Source organism: Chrysemys picta, chromosome 7 (assembly GCF_011386835.1).
Source record: "Chrysemys picta bellii isolate R12L10 chromosome 7, ASM1138683v2, whole genome shotgun sequence".
NCBI lineage: Eukaryota > Metazoa > Chordata > Testudines > Emydidae > Chrysemys > Chrysemys picta.
Window position 1 is genome coordinate 31300433 of NC_088797.1, and position 17508 is coordinate 31317940.

At 50.6% G+C, this 17508-nt stretch overlaps 1 protein-coding gene across 1 annotated transcript; it reads left to right on the forward strand.

Annotated features, from left to right (window-relative positions):
• The first annotated feature begins 484 nt into the window (after positions 1–484).
• On the forward strand, positions 485–3997 carry LOC135972848 (uncharacterized). Its single transcript, XM_065553004.1, has 2 exons — positions 485–2436; positions 3428–3997. Exons 1-2 carry the CDS (start codon positions 1860–1862, stop codon positions 3901–3903), a joined length of 1053 nt encoding a protein of 350 aa, XP_065409076.1. The 5' UTR covers positions 485–1859; the 3' UTR covers positions 3904–3997.
• Positions 3998–17508: the final 13511 nt, after the last annotated feature.

Here is a 17508-nt window from a genome sequence, read left to right on the forward strand (position 1 = left end):
AACTTAACAAATGGGAACTTTTTGTAAGTAATGCATATTTAAACATACAGATTTATTTGTACACTAAAACAAACAGGTGTAAAGGGCCGGGTTTTTTATTCAGTCAATAAATCAACTTCCCAATTTGCATCTCTCTCAGATATGCCAGAAGTCTAGTACTTTTTGCTTGACTTTGCCATAGCCATAACTTGCTTCTGGGCAATCACAAAGCTGTAGAAGTCCTTGCAACTCATCTGGAAATTCATTTTGACCAGGGTTTCACTCCGCGCCAAGTCTATGCTGCTTCGATTTCGGACATCAGTCCATGCACCTTTCATGATTGAAAATACATGTTCTGAATATGCATTGCTTACGGGTATACTGAGCACGTATGACACCAGCTTTGCCACGTTCAGGAATTCAGTGCTACTGTCCTTGTTTCTCAGCACTTGAGACCAGAGTTCCCCAAATGAATAGTTTCCAGGCTTCAACTTGGAGTTGATGTCTGATGATACAGTACTCATCATAGAGCTGATCAAGATCCACTGTTTTCTGAAGGTTTACAGCTGTCACAGCTGCAGACAGATCGTTGAATTCAAATACCCTATTAACTTTGATGTTCAAGCACTGGGTATTGAACAAGTAGCCAGCTGTTGGGAAAAAAAATAAAAACCAAACCATTTCTCCAAATATAGGATCGACACATTGTAAAATTTCATGAAGTCCTTCTGGAGACATGCAGCAGTGACAGGCAGCATCTCAGTTAATGCACTTTCAACGTTGGAGCCAAAGAATATGTCATTTTTCTGTTGCTGAAGTTTAATTCTCAGAGTATTCATTATGGCATAGAGTTCACATGCTGTCATACTCTCATTTTCCAAACAGAGCACAGTATCATTGAAGATTTTCAGGACATTCTGGAGGAAAAACAGATGAACCTCAACTTTGCTAGGCCCCTCACCTTGTTCACCCTTTTCCCCATCCGAGAACAGCATCCACAGAAATTTTGGACACTTCTCACTGCCCAGAGAAACAGAGTAGCACTTAACAGCCTGCCACATATTTACAAGCCTGTTTACAGCTGGGAAAAGACTCAACCAGCGCGTCGGAACATGGCGCAGTAAAGTGGCATATTCCATAGCCACGAAGTCAAACATATCCTTCAATGCTGCTACTCTCTTAGCAGAGCTGCTGAAATGATTGAACATCTTAATCACCAGAGTCTCAAGGTCAACTTGTAGGGTATTGCTACCATGTTTCACGGCGTTGTGCACAACATGGGCAGGGCAGTTTGCTGGCAAGATATTTTCATTTTGTTTTTTTAAATTCTGGTACACTGATTGTTGCTTTCCATAATTCACATTTGCATTATCAGCACAGTAGGAAGACACTTTGTTTAGGTCTAGTTTGTGTGTCGCAAGTTTTTCAAGTAATGTATTTCTTATTGCCTCTGCAGTCTCTTAGCTTTGTTCATAGAAGTCTAAGGCCTGGTCTACACTAGGCGTTTATGTTCAAGTTAGCGCCGTTACATCGAATTAACCCTGTACCCGTCCACACTGTGATGCTATTTAGTTCGACATAGAGGTCTCTTTAATTCGACTTCTGTACTCCTCCCCGACGAGGGGAGTAGCGCTAAATTCGACATGTCCATGTCGAATTAGGCTAGGTGTGGATGGAAATTGACGCTAATAGCTCCGGGAGCTATCCCACAGTGCACCACTCTGTTGACGCTCTGGACAGCAGTCCGAGCTCGGATGCTCTGACCAGCCACACAGGAAAAGCCCCGGGAAAATTTGAATTTGAATTCCTTTTCCTGTCTGGCCAGTTTGAATCTCATTTCCTGTCTGGACATCGTGGCGAGCTCAGCAGCAGTGGCAAGGATGCAGAGCTCTCCAGCAGTGATGGCCGTGCAATCTCAGAATAGAAAGAGGGCCCCAGCATGGACTGATCGGGAAGTCTTGGATCTCATCGCTGTGTGGGGCGATGAGTCCGTGCTTTCCGAGCTGCGATCCAAAAGACGGAATGCAAAGATCTACAAGAAGATCTCTAAAGACATGGCAGAGAGAGGATACAGCCGGGATGCAACGCAGTGCCGCGTGAAAATCAAGGAGCTGAGACAAGGCTACCAGAAGACCAAAGAGGCAAACGGACGCTCCGGATCCCATCCCCAGACATCCCGTTTCTACGAGGCACTGTATTCCATCCTCGGTGCGGCCGCCACCACTACCCCACCACTGACCGTGGACTCTGAGGATGGGATATTGTCCACGCCCGGTTCCTCGGACATGTTAGGGGACGGGGAAGATGAGGAAGGAGATGAGGAGGATGAGGCAGTCGGCAGCGCTCACAACGCTGATTTCCCCGACAGCCAGGATCTCTTCATCACCCTTACAGAGATCCCCTACCAACCGTCCCCAGCCGTTACCCTGGACACAGAATCTGGGGAAGGATCAGCCAGTAAGTGTTGTAAACATCTAAACATTTATTTTTAACAGAACAGGAATATTAACAATTAAAAGAATGGGTTCTTCATGATTACTTTGCCCTAGGCGCTTAACGGTTCAGTCATGGGCAGTGCAAGTTTTGAAAAAAAATCTAGCAATGTCCGGTTTTCCATGATTGTCCTGCCCAAGCCGCTCTACTGTTTAGTCCCTGCTACTGCAGCTAGAGTAAAATGCGTCTATGTCCGGGGATAGAGCAGAAATCCTCCTGGGACATCTCAATGAAGCTCTCCTGGAGGTAATTGGAAAGCCGTTGCATGAGGTTCCTGGGGAGAGCGGCCTTATTGGGTCCTCCGTAGTATGACACGTTGCCGCGCCACGAGAAAATCAAGTACTCGGGAATCATTGCTCTGCACAGCAGGGCGGCATACGGCCCTGGTCTTTGGAGGCTTTCCCGGAGCATTCTCTCTTTCTCGCTGTCAGAGATCCTCATCAGGGTGATGTCGCTCATGGTGACCTGCTTTGAATTAGGTAGGGGAATGTTAGTGTTGGGACTGCTTGCCCGTTCCTTTACAGAACTGTAACCGCTGGTTTGCAGCCACGCGGTGGAGGCGGGAGAGGGGCAGCCTACAGGGATCGTTCCCGGGGACAGCCGCGAGGGGGTGGGACAGGGGCAGAGTTCCTGCTTGCCGGATTGCTGGCAGCAGGGACTGACATTGCTTTCAATGTGAAATGAGGCCAGTGCTAATATTAAAGTTTTAAGCTGCCACAAGTCTACGGCTTACCATGTCTGCCTGCAACAGAAATTCCGTTGTGCTGCCCCGCTTCTCAAATGTGCTGTGCAAGACCCCAGGCACTGAATGCGAAGGCCGAGAATTCGACCTTGTGCTGAGTGTGCATGTGATAGGTGCTGTGCATGGTCTTGTTCACAGAGAAAGACTATGTTCTTTGTTCACAACTACATTTATCCTTCTGAGGAATTCACTCCCTTTTTCCCATTCCCACAGCCACATCTGCGACTGTCTCACAACCTAGCCTGGCATCACACTCCCAGAGGCTAGCGCAGATTAGGCGTAGGAAGAAGAGGACACGGGAGGACATGTTCTCGGAGCTTATGGCCTGCTCCCGAGCCCAGGCAGCACAGCAGACCCAGTGGCGGGAGAACTTGTCCCAAATGCACCAAGCAAACATGGATCGGGAGGAGAGGTGGCGGCAGGAAGACCAGCAGGCGACTCAAACGCTGCTTGGACTACTGAGGGAGCAAACGGACACGCTCCGGCGCATTGTGGATGTTCTGCAGGAACGGAGGCAGGAGGACAGAGCCCCGCTGCAGTCTATCTCTAACCGCCCTCCCCCGCCACCAAGTCCCATACCCACCTCACCCAAAGTCCAAAGAAGGAGGGGCGGCAGAGTCCGTGCTAACTCTCACTCCACCCCTGCAGAGAGCACTAGTAGCAGAAGGCTCTCATTCCCCAAAATTTGAAAAGTTTTTTCCTTCCCGCCTGACACAAGCCCCCGTCCAAGTTTCACCTCCCAGTTCCATGTGTAGTTGATAATAAAAAATATGTTTTTGTTAACTACTGTTTCCATCATGTTCTTTTGGAGGAGGAGGGGAAAGGCGGTTGGTAATTGGACAGGACAGTCACCTTTGGCAGGGTACATAGGCGGGGGCAGGTACAGCAGCAGGGCACATACACAGTGCAGTTACTAGTTACCCTGGTCAGTCTGGGAGGTGGTTTTTGTGTTATGTGGTGGGGGGTGGGTTGCTCTGTGACTTTGTGGCGGGGGAGGGCAGTTACAGATCGTAAGCGGCGGACCTTATGCAGGATCACAGAGCCACGCAGCAGGAGATCTGTAACCGTCCTCCCCCTGCCACAAAGTCACATAGCCCCCCCATACACACAGTCCCGATCAGGAGGGGTGACAGGCTCCTTTGAAACAAGCAGCCCACCACAGTGGAGCCTGTCAATCCTTGAGTTTAGAAGCTTCATTTGCGTCACTACACTACACCCCCTCTCCAACACAGTCTGCGTCCCAGTTTTAAAACATTCCCGCGAAAACAGTAGTAAAGAAAACGGTGTTCATTAACAAAGTAGAACTGATTTTATTTCGAAACGTGTGTTGAAAGAGGGTGAAGGGGGTATGTAACTGGAGAGGATAGTCAACATTAACTGGGTAAAGACACGGGGGCAGGTTCAGCTTCTCTGTACACAAACTTAAAAGTCACAGGTTACCCTGCTCACTCAGGAACCTAGCTTTCAAAGCCTCCCGGATGCACAGCGCGTCCCGCTGGTCTCTTCTAATCGCCCGGCTGTCTGGCTGTGCGTAATCAGAAGCCAGGCTATTTGCCTCAACCTCCCACCCGGCCATAAAGGTCTCCCCCTTGCTCTCACAGAGATTGTGGAGCACACAGCAAGCTGCTATAACAATGGGGATATTGGTTTCGCTGAGATCACAGCGAGTCAGTAAGCTTCTCTATCTCCCCTTGAGACGGCCAAAAGCACACTCCACCACCATTCTGCACTTGCTCAGCCGGTAGTTGAAGAGTTCTTTTTCACTGTCCAGGGCGCCAGTATAGGGCTTCATGAGCCAGGGCATTAGCGGGTAGGCTGGGTCCCCGAGGATGACTATAGGCATCTCCACATCCCCAACAGTTATTTTGTGGTCCGGGAAGTAAATACCTTGCTGCAGCCGTCTAAACAGACCAGAGTTCCTGAAAACACGAGCGTCATGAACCTTGCCCGGCCATCCGACGTAGATGTTGGTAAAACGTCCCCTGTGGTCCACCAGTGCTTGCAGCACCATGGAAAAGTAGCCCTTTCTGTTAATGTACTGGCTGGCCTGGTGGTCTGGTGCCAGGATAGGGATGTGAGTTCCATCTATGGCCCCACCGCAGTTTGGGAATCCCATCGCTGCGAAGCCATCTATGATCGCCTCCACGTTTCCCAGGGTCACTGTCTTTGGCAGCAGTACATCAACGATTGCCTTGGCTACTTGCATCACAACAACCCCCACGGTAGATTTGCCCACCCCAAACTGGTTCGCGACTGACCGGTAGCTGTCTGGCGTTGCAAGCTTCCAGAGGGCTATCGCCACTCGCTTCTGGACAGTCAGGGCTGCTCGCATCCGGGTGTCCTTGCGCTTCAGGGCAGGGGACAGCAACTCACAAAGTTCCAGGAAAGTTCCCTTCCGCATGCGAAAGTTTCGCAGCCACTGGGATTCATCCCAGACCTGCAGCACTATGCGGTCCCACCACTCAGTGCTTGTTTCCCGTGCCCAGAATCGCCGTTCCATGGCATCAACATGACCCATTGCCACCGTGATGTCCTCGGCGCTGGGTCCCGTGCTTTCTGAGAGGTCTGTGCTACTCTCAGACTTCAGGCCCTCACCGCGGTGCCGTAGCCTCCTCGCCTGACTTATCTGCATCTGCCTCAGGGAAAGGTGGATGATAAGCTGTGAGGTGTTGAGAGCGGCCACAACTGCAGCGATGGTTGCAGCGTGCTCCATGCTCGCAGTGCTGTGGCGTCCGTGCTGTCACTGACTAGAAAAGTGCGCGAACTGATTTCCCGCCGGCGCTTTCAGGGAGGGAGGGCGGGAGTGATGGACGGATGACGACAGTTACCCAAAAGCACCCTGGACACATTTTTTTTACCCAGAAGGCTTTTGCGGCTACACCCAGAATTCCAATGGGCAGCGGGGACTGCGGGAACTGTGGGATAGCTGACCACAGTGCACCGCTTCGAATGTCGACGCTTTCCCCGTTAGTGTGGACTCACAAAGTCGAATTACTGTCCTTAGTGTGGACACACACGTTCGACTTTGCAATATCGATTCCAAAAATTCGATTTAAGTAAAATCGAACTACTCTCGTAGTGTAGACATGGCCTGACAGTTTATCTTGGACCCCATGTTCAGGTGTCCAGTATCTCAGTGATAAGGGGAAAGTTTTCACATTGCCCTTGTTAGATGCATCTGTGGCAACTGAGAAATAGGGACCATCTGGCTTGCTGAGGTCTTTTAAAAATTCAGTTGAGAGTGGGGACAGCACATTTTTGACCAATGCCTCCGCTTTAGTCCGGCCACAGCTAACGTGCTTTGCAATTGTTGAATCTGGATACAAGGTAGGTACCAGTTTAAGTTCACAGTCACACGAGTGATAGGAGTGTTGATGGGTTTCAGAGTAGCAGCCATGTTAGTCTGTATCCGTAAAAAGAACAGGAGTACTTGTGGCACTTTTTAGAGACTAACAAATTTATTAGAGCATAAGCTTTCATGGACTACAGCCCACTTCTTCGGATGCATACCAAGAAGTGCATCCGAAGAAGTGGGCTGTAGTCCACGAAAGCTTATGCTCTAATAAATTTGTTAGTCTCTAAGGTGCCACAAGTACTCCTGTTCTTTTTAGGAGTGGTGATGGACTACTGTATGGTAAACTTGATGTAAGGGGACTGTTGCCCCCTTACTAACATTCAGTGGGGGTGTTTTGGTTGGCTAGCTCCCAGCACTAAAAGGGGAGGGGTCGATGGGAAATCAGGACCCTGAGACTGACAGTCCCCAGGAACAATGGCGAGAGGCCAATGCTCCAGGTAAGCCTGATTGACAGGGCGGGCAGGTAATCAGGATGACAGGAGGCCAGGGTGGGTCCCGTCCTCCGTGTGAATTGGAATTGCCTGGGTCAGACTGAGTGGGGCCGAGCTAAGGAGAGAGCAGGGGCCCGAGCTAAGCTGCTGGAAGCAGAGCTGCAGCCCCAAAGCCAGAGCACAGCCCAGAGAGAGCAGAGCTGCCCTGGGAGCAGAGCTGTAGCAACCAGAGCCAGGGGGGTCAGACAAGCAGCCAGGAAGCAGGTCAGAGCTGGGAGCAGAGTCACAGAAGCAGCCTGCAGAGCAGAGCTGTCCTGGGGGCAGAGCTGCAGCAACCAGAGCCAGAGAGGCCAGAGAAGCAGCCCAGGGAGCTGAAGGCAGAGCAGCAGCAGCAGCCGTGCTGAGGCAGAGTGGAGCTGGAGCCGGGGCTGGAGCAGTCCGGAACCGTGCCAGATCCAGAGCCAGAGATGCAGCCCAGGGAGAGCAGATCCTGTGCTGGGAGCAGAGCTGCAGCCACAGAGCCAGAGACTCAGCCCGGGGAGAGCAGATCCTGTGCTGGGAGCAGAGGTGCAGCCACAGAGCCAGAGACGCCGCCCGGGGAGAGCAGATCCTGTGCTGGGAGCAGAGCTGCAGCCACAGAGCCAGAGACGCAGCCCAGGGAGAGCAGATCCTGTGCTGGGAGCAGAGCTGCAGCCACAGAGCCAGGTGTGGTGAGCAAGTGGGGCCAGCCAAGGGGGGACCTGGGCAAAGGGCCCAGCACAGAAAGACACCCCCAGACAAGGGCCCTTGCAGGCCAGACCGTGAGGGGGACCTTAACCCTACGGGGGGCTGACGCTGGGAAGAAGGGTCCCACCACTCAAAGCCCGGAGGTGTGTGGCCACCACCATTGCAAGTGTCCAACCTGCAGCGTCTCTGCAGCACGGCCAGGGCCTGAGAAGGAGGCCTGGGGCCTACAAAGAACAGACTGTGACCTGCCCTGACATTCCAGAGACACTGTTTGTGATGTTCCCTGCCACAGAGCAGGGTGATGTGTTTTCCTTTAACCTTTCCCATTTTTCCTTGTTCTTTTCTTTAGATTAATTGTTAATTAAACAACTTGTATTTGCTTTAAATTGTATGGAATAATCAGTGGGTCAGGGAGGTGCCCAGTGCAGAGAGAGTACCCCGGAGTGGGGACACCCTAGCCCCTGTCCTAGGTGACCACAGCAGGGTTGGGGGTCGAGCCCCCCAGGAATCCTGGGCCCAGCCTTGTTGGGGTTACAAGGACTCAGCCAGACAGGAGAGTGGAAGGGGAGCCCTCAAGGGCGGGGAGGCCTCTGGGTAAAGGAAGTGGGAACAGGGACTCGGATCCTTTCGCTAGCCCACCTCACCGGGGTAGTGCAGAAGTCAGAAAATTTCCCCACAATAGCGGGACCATCCCCCCGCTTACATTGAGTTAGCTCAGTAGCGATAACCTTGTTATCTTGAAGGATTCATTTGGCTTGCTGAAAAAATGTGAGACCAGGGTATTGCTCTTGTGAGTCTGGGTGTTTTGTCCATGATTTTTTGATTCAGCATGATGCTTAACATCAGACTCACCGCCAGGGCAAATGGTAAATTCCTTCCTGCATGCTTTACAAAAGGCTTTTGAATCACACTCATAGGATTTCCGAATCCAGGTGTAAGTGGCTTCCCATTCTGTCCTATATCTGCACTGTCTTTTTTGTTTTTTGGTAGTTGGCTCCTCCCTTGCCATTGCCATTTCAGGTGGGGTTTTCGGCTGAAGACCATTAGCTAGATAGCTAGCCACTGAAAAGAACTGCGCAGTCTCTGTGCTTCTTACGTGTTATTACGTGCCCACTGTAGTTTGTCCTACGGTATGCACTGTGGTTCAGAACTGTAAACTACTGTAAATTTGCGTTACACCAGAAAACAACCTGAAAAACCAAAAATGCCCGATCACTAACCCTAACCCTCTCGACCCATAAAGTTTAATTGACATTGCTCATCGTGTTTTGCCTGTCAGTTTTGATCAAGCCCATCTAAAGAGGGGATGCATGTTTAAAATATCACAGCATAAATAATTTGAATCAAATACAGGTTTGCATTAAAGCTTTGGTGTGTTATTTGTTGTGGCTAAAGTTATTTTAAACCTTCAGAATTTGCCATCATGAAGTGGGATGCCATATCCTGGTCAGAATAATCATTGACTCTGAACGCAAATAATCCTTTCCATACCAATGTTCGTCTTGCCTGTGTGTGCGTGTTTGTGTGGATGGTTTGTACAAGACTTTATGACCTGTATCATTTGTACATTTCAGTACATACAATACAGTTCATTGTATTCTCATCTGACCTAGTTTCAGCAAAATCTGGGCCAGACCGTGACCCTCTTACTCACTTTGGTGAGCAGTTACTCAGAGAGTAGTCCTAATGACAGGCAGCCCAGCGCCCCACACACACCTCCCAGACACTCACCATCACACCCTGCCTGCCCCCTTCCCTGGCCGCACTCACCAGCCCTGGCAGCACGCAGAGCGAGCCCCGCCCCCCGAGCCAGACTGAGTCTATTCGGGAGAGGGACCCCCTCCCTCACGCCTCCCGGTGTTTGGAACAAAACCCAAACATCTCAGTTTCCAATCCCCTGCTGTGATCACTAGACCGGGGTAGGCAACCTATGGCACGCGGCAAGATGATTTTCATTGGCACTCACACTGCTCAGGTCCTGGCCACCGGACCAGGGGGCTCTGCATTTTAATTTAATTTTAAATGTAGCTTCTTAAACATTTTAAAAACCTTATTTACTTTACATACAACAATAATTTAGTATTACCTTAGAGACTTATAGAAAGAGACCTTCTAAAAACATTAAAATGTATAACTGGTACGCGAAACCTTACATTAGAGTGAATAAATGAAGACTCGGCACACCACTTCTGAAAGGTTGCTGACCCCTGCACTAGACTATACTACTTCCTCCCCAAATAGGGAATAAAACTCAGAAATCCAGACTCTCAGTCCCTCCCATTTCCACTGTTGGATCGTAAACCCCTTGTAGAGATGAGAACAGAACCCAAAAGCCTTGACGCCAAGTCCCCGCTATGCATCGCTAACCCACCAGACCCCATTTCACTCTATTCCCAGAGCTGGCTATAGAACTCAAGAGTTCTGACTCCCAGTCCCCCTGCTCTACCCATTAGACCCTCCTCCCCAGGCACATCTGGGAATAAAACCCAGTAGCCCTGACTCCCAGGCCCCGTGCTTTAGTCACTAGACCCCTACTCACCTCCTAGATCCAGGAATAGATCTCAGTAGTCCAGACTCCCAGCCCTACCTGCTCTCCCCACAACCTTCCCAGAGCTAGGAATAGAAGCCGGGAGTCCTGACTCCCTGCCCCTGCCCCCCTGCTCTCACCCACTAGACCCCACGCCTCTCCCAGAGCTAGGAATCCCAACTTGCAGTCCCCCTTGCCCCACACAGCCCAGTGGAGCACAGAAAATAACCCCATGTCATTCCACATGAATGGATGACTGCTCTCCCAGAAATGGAGTTGAGGGGTGTGTGACTGCTAGTATGAGCCGTTGAGTTAACAACGCCTTGTGACTAAGGCTGTGAAAGGCCTACAGATCCAGTCATCAGCATCTGACCTTCATCCAACACAAGAAGCAAATGATCAACCACTGCAGCGTCTGGAGTATATCTTGCCCTTGAAAACAGCCCAAAATTGGCTCTACATAGCACCCAAGCTGCTTCCATGCCTTCTTGCCCAAAAAAGACTAGGGACAAGCAGCAAGACTGGGAGACCCAAGTAATGGCTCCTCAGACAACAACTCATTTTCATAGTTTCATACCTTTTAAGGCCAGAAGGGACCATAGATCTTCTTGTATCACCTCCTGTATATCACAGGTCAGAGAATGTCACCCAGATACCCCTGCACTGAGCCCAACGACTTGGGTTTGGCTAAAGCTCTTACAGGAAGGCATCCAGCCTTGGTTTGAAGACGTCAGAAGATGGAAAATCCACCCCTTCCCTTGAGAGTTTGATCCAATAGTGAATCATTCTCACTGTGAAATAAAGGTGTCTTATTTCTAACTGGAGTTGGTCTGGCTTCAGCTTCCAGCCTTTGGTTCTTGTTCTGCCTTTCTCTGCTAGGTTTAAACTCCACCTGGAACTGGGCTGAAAGCATCCTCAGCATCCCTTTACTACCTGGTATTTTCCTCCCATGAAGGTGCTTTACACTGTCATAGACTCACCTCTTGACCTAAACAGCCTGAGCTTTCAAGTCTCTCACTGTCAGGCATTTTCTTGAGCCCTTGAATAATTTCTCTGGCTCTTTTCTGCACCTTCTCCAATTTTTCAGCATTCTTTTTAAAAAGCACTCCCCAGAACTGGACGCAGCATTCCAGTATTGGTCTCACCAATGCTATACACAGAGGAAAAATCATCCCCTTGCTCTTCCTCACTGCTCCCCAGTTTATACAGCCAAGGAAAACAAGAGCCATTTTTGTACCCGCATTGAACTGCGAGCTCATGTTGAGTTGTTTGTCCACCCCTAGCTCCTTTTCAGAGTCGCCACTGCTTTCCCGGACACAGGCCCCCATTCTGTAGGGGTGGCCTTGTTTATTTACAGAGTACCGTTTCCCTGAACACTAACAGCAGCAGGCAGTTTCCTTGCTCCTGAATCCCCACATCTGCCCCTTCCCCACCACACACGCCCGCGTTTTAGCCATGGCCCTAAGGGAAGGATATGAAGAAAGGGGGGACAAAGTTAAGGGATGGCCAGGGCCACCGGGGAAGGGGCGGGGCCCCTGCCTGGGTCAAAATCAGTGCACTATCTGTAGGAAAGAGGGGCACTGGAAGAATGAATGCCCCCGGCGACAGGCCATGGGAAAGGAACGTAAAGATAAAGCCCCGTCCCTTCCCATCCTCTACAACAGTACAGGACGTTCAGGGGAGGAGTCTTCCCCATAGGGGGGCCGGGGGACCCAGCAGCCCCAGCGGCCCCTCCTGACAGCACAAGCTGCCAGCCTGGATCCCACGGTAAAAATTAAAGTGGAGGGCCGCCCAATTGAAGCCCTTATTGATACTGGGGCCACTCTTAGTTTGCTCCCCCTTAATAAGGCTCCCCGAGGTAGAGCTCGGGGACATGCCATGGTCCAAGGGATAGAGGGACAAACTACAGCTTTGGAAAAAACTTTGCCTCTCCTAGTGAAAATAGGGGACTGTCAAATTTCCCACCAGTTTGTTTGCAGCCCCTCTTGCCCCATCGCGCTGCTTGGACGAGATATCCTTACTAAACTGCAGGCGGAGATCTCGTTCGACAATGGGACTATGGAAGTTAGACTTCCTAAACAGCAATCTTCCAACTACCAGATGGCCCTGATAAGCACTAGAAATCACTCCCCGGAATGCCAGGGGAGGAATGAAGGGAGCCAGCTGTCAGGGGTTAACCTTGAGGTTTGGGCCGAGGAGGGAGGCGTCGCTCGGGCCCGGAATGCTTCACCAGTGCATATATCCCTTAAGGAAGGAAGCAGCCCGGTCCGAATTCGACAATACTCTCTTAAGCTGACCACTCGAATCGGGTTAAAACCTCTGATTCAAAAGTTTCTGCAGTGCGGGTGGCTCAGGGAAGGCACGTCCCCATACAATACTCCGATAATGGGGGTGCCTAAGCCTAATGGGCAGTATCGGTTGGTCCAGGACCTAAGACAAATTAACAAGTTAATAGCAGAGACTGTTTGCCTTTGAGTGGGAGGACTCAGATACCCACTACAAAGCTCAGTACCTTTGGACCGTTGTCCCACAAGGACTTACCTGTGTACCCAAGATTTTTGGCAGCCAGTTAAAAAGGGACCTCGCCCCATTCCTGGCTAAACACCCTTCATGTAATATAGTCCAGTATTGCGATGATTTGCTCTTAAGTACTGAAACAGAGGCAGCCTGTAAAGAGCAAACTATAGAGCTCCTTAATTACCTTGGGGCACAGGGGTATAAGGTCTCAAGGGAAAAAGCACAACTGGTTAAGCAGCAGGTCACTTTCCTTGGGTATCATTTGTGCCAAGGAAGTCATAGTCTGGGTAAAGAAAGAATCCAGGTTATACTTAATAGCCCCCAACCCCGGAACCCCCGAGAATTAAGGGCTTTTCTGGGATTGACTGGCTTTTGTCGGCTCTGGATCCCTGACTACGGGGGAAGAGCCAAACCATTATATGAATCCTTAACTAAAGAAGGTCTGCTCCATTGGACGTGGACAAGAGAGATGGAAAAAGCATTTCGAGAGCTAAAAGAAGCCTTGGTTCAGCCTCCCACTCTAGCCCTCCCAGACCCCCGGAGACCATTCACTCTATACGTTCACGAGAGGGGAGGGGTGGCTGCTGGAGTTCTGTGCCAAAGGTCGGGACCAACCTGGCGACCCATTGGATACTGCTCAAAGGTGTTGGACCCTGTCGCCAAGGGGTGGCCTGCCTGTTTACGGGCCGTTGCAGCAACCGCTCTCCTTGTACAGGAGGCTGAAAAGTTGACCCTGAGGGGGGACACTGAAGTTGTGGTCCCCCACGGGGTGCCTCAAATACTGGGGACAGGCGCTGGGGAAAGCATCTAAATCCCAGTCGACATACCAGATATGAAGTAGGGCTCTTGCTAGCCCCTAACTTAACCTTTAGGACAGTTAGCTCCCTCAACCCAGCTACCCTATTGCCCGACCCTCGGGTTTCCTATGAGACCAGCCCCACTCATGACTGTATTGAAGTCTTGCAACAGGAAACCAAACCCCGCCCTGATCTCTCGGACTTGCCTTGGCGCGACCCTGAAATTGAAGGGTACGTTGATGGGTCCAGCTATGTGATAGATGGCAAGCGGTTTACCAGAGCAGCGGTAGTAATTAAGGACAAAGGAGTACACAAGTTTAAACTTAGCCCTAATTTGTCCACCCAAGCGGCAGAGCTAATGGCTCTTATTGAGGCTCTCCGGTTGGGGCCCGGGAAAACTATTAACCTGTATACTGATAGTCACTATGCCTACATGGTGGTACATGCTCACAGGACCCTGTGGAGAGAAAGGGGATTTATCACAGCTTCAGGCCAGAGAATTGCACATGGGAGCCTCATCAAAACACTTCTTGAGGCCCTGATGCTTCCCCTCCGGGTTGCCGTAATACATGTGCGTGCCCATGGAAGGGCTCCGGAGGCCAAACAGCGTAGATATAATCAATTGGCTGATCAGGCCGCAAAGGAGGCCGCACGAGAAGGAGCCTCATGGCTCCTACTGGTTCAAGATACAGAAGCTAAAACCCCCCTCCCCAATACACAGCTGAGGAAGTATGCCACGCGCAGGCTGCGGGGGCCCGGCAGGTTCCCTCTGGTTGGTGGAAATTACCGGGGGGGGGGAGGGGGGGAAGGAAGATTTTTGTCCCCCTACCAGTGCTTCAAGAAATTCTTCGGCACATACATAAAGAGGGACATATAGGGTCGGGGACAATGGTTGATTTGGCCACCCGATCCCTTAAGGGGCTGGGCATGCACATGGAAGCCCAGAGAATTGTTAGTAATTGCCCTGTTTGTCAACGAACCAACCAAAAGGGATGTGGCCCTCCCGCCCCAATGGGAGGCCAGCCCTGGGCCACATTCCCTTTCCAAAAGTGGCAAGTTGACTTTGCAGAAATGCCCCCTTGAAGGGGCTATAAATACTTACTCGTATTTGTGGACCAGCTTACTGGATGGGTAGAGTGTTACCCCACCCGGCACTGTCAGGCCTGGGCTGTTACTAAGGCCCTGTTGCATGAAATACTTCCCTGATTCCATCTCCCCGAAACGATTGAGTCTGATCAAGGAAGCCACTTTACCTCACAAGTGGTCCAACAGGTGTCCCAGGCACTTGGTATACAATGGAAGTTGCATACACCCTGGAGGCCGCAAAGCTCGGGTCAGGTAGAAAGAATGAATAGAACTCTCAAGGATACCCTCACTAAACTATGCACAGAGTCTAGTTTAAAGTGGCTTGATGCGCTACCGCTCGCCGTTACCCGCATTCGGAGGGCCTCGCGTAAGGGTCTTAAGCTTTCACCCTTTGAACTGGTCTTCGGGTTCCCTCCCCGAATCCTTATCCCGGGGTTCCGGGAGGATGTAAACTGGGAAATGGGGAAGGACTCCTTATGGAAACAGGTCTCTGGGCTGCAATCTGTCTTGTTACAGCTGCATCGATACGCGGTGCCTTTTCAGACCCTTCCCTTGGATCAGCCCGTGCACCCGTTCCAGATCGGTGATCAGGTCCTTATCAAGAAGTGGAAGCGTGACCCCCTTACACCACGGTGGGACGGCCCGCACACTATCTCGCTCATCAGCCAAGCTGCAGTTAAAGTTCTTGGGAGTGACAAATGGACACACAATACGCGGGTAAAGCTGTTTCTGAACCCTAACCTGGAAACTGAGTCAGCGGAAGAGGACACCGGCCCTCTGCCTACCCCGGCTCCGGACGCCCGGAGTGGCACAGGTGAAGACTCCACCTGGGAATACCAGCAGCTGGACGGACTAAAGGGACTGTTTAGGAAAAGATAATGAAATTATTGTTAATATTTCTGCTTATGTACTTCCATCACTATTATGGTTGGGAAAATAGGTTTTTACAACTGCGGGGGACCTTTAGAGCCAGGTACTTATTTATATTTTGAACAACCAGAGAACCTATTTATAACCTAAATCGAATAATTAGGTTACAGGCTGTTTTGGAAATCTTAACCAACCAAACAGCCGCGGCTCTTGACCTTTTGGCTGATCAATCAACCCAGATGAGGAATGCAATCTATCAGCACCATATAGTCCTCGATTATTTACTGGCGGAGGAAGGAGGAGTTTGTGCGAAATTAAATGAGTCTAATTGCTGTTTACAAATCAATGATAATGGAAAAGCGGTAAAACAGCTAACAAAGGAAATGAGAAAGTTAGCCCATGTCCCAGTTCAGACGTGGGGAGGGTGGAATATGGACTGGTTTTCTTCCTGGTTACCGCAACTAGGATGGCTTCGAAAAGGCTTCCTCCTCTTTGTACTCTTTATTATAACCCTATTAATCCTAGCTTGTTTTGCTCCCTGTTTAGTTGCGTTAATCCGACAAATGACTAATCAAATTGTATACCAACAAATGATGGCACTGTACCAGCCGGTGAAAGCTGAGGAATTGGGGGACATAGAGCTCTCAAAATGCTTTTTAAGGGGGGAGAACCTTGTTAGAGCAAAGGTCAACTATTTGCCTATTTTCCCAGTTGCTCCCCACAAGCGCCGCGAAGCTGCCTTCCGCCTATACGTATACAAAACAATCAATCAAGGAAGTCCAACAGACGTATCCTGTTTACCCCTAGAAAGAAATTTAAAAATTCCATAGGTTAGCAGAATGTATGCACGCTAAGTTGTTTGTTACTGTGTATAAAAAAGGCTTGCTCTGCGTTTGTAAGGTGTGTTCCTCCCTCTGGCATTAGTCGAGGGGGACACCCGCTCAGCTGACTGATCAATAAAGAACTTGAAGCCGTCTTCTAGACTCCCATGCCTCCTTGGGGTAATTGGGCAGCTCCAGGGGGAAACGAGCCCATTTGGCTAACAGCTGTGATGGGAACCTGCACGGCCTTCTCCCCCAGTTACATCTCCTACTGTATCTTCCGCTTCCTGGGTGGAATGGCACTGTCTGGCTTTGGGCTCAGCATCACCTGCCTGAGTAAGCCCTGCCTGTTTAGCAGCTAGGTCTTAAGCTTCTCACCTCAACCCTTAACAGATACTGTGACTGATGTACTAAAAGGTGCAGTACCACCTGCTGGCACTGGGGATCTCCTGGTGGCTCAGTACACCTGCATAACCCAGGGGCCTGCAGGTAGCAGAGAGAGGAAGTGCAGAGCATGCAAGCAGGCTCCCATGGGGTATTGGGCTGTTTGCACATTCTCCTTGCTACCTCTGCAGGTGCCCGGGGCTATGGGCTGAAGCAACTCCAGCCTCACAGGGTGTAATACCACCTGCTACCACTGGAGGAGCTGCAGCTTTGGAGGCTGCAATATCCCTGGCTACCACTGGGGGTCTTAAGGTAGCAGGGGCAAGAGTTGCTGTCTCCAGTATGGCTATTTCAGCTCAAAGTACAGAGCTGTACATTCCCTCTGCTGCAGCCCTGCAGGGTGCAGTAACACGTGGTGCCAGTGGGTCCGAGGAGAGTCAGGGCTAGCAGTATCCTGCCCATGGACAGGTTAAACAAGGTTCCTTTCCTTGCAGTTGTGGAGTGGATCCCCACTGAGTTCCGCACCATCACCATTGCCATCACAGGATTCGTCTACACCCTGGGCCAGATCCTACTGGCGGGCTTGGCATATGGCATCCCAGACTGGCGCTGGCTCCAGCTGACTGTGTCTTTGCCTTTCTTCTTCTTCTTCATCTATTCCTGGTACGTGTCTCTGGAAACCTCTCCTTCTAGGCTCAAGTGCTGTCCTCTTTCCTTGTGGTTGTTAGCAGACAGGGTGGGAATGGTGTCTAGTGGTTAGAGCTGGGAGTCAGGACTCCT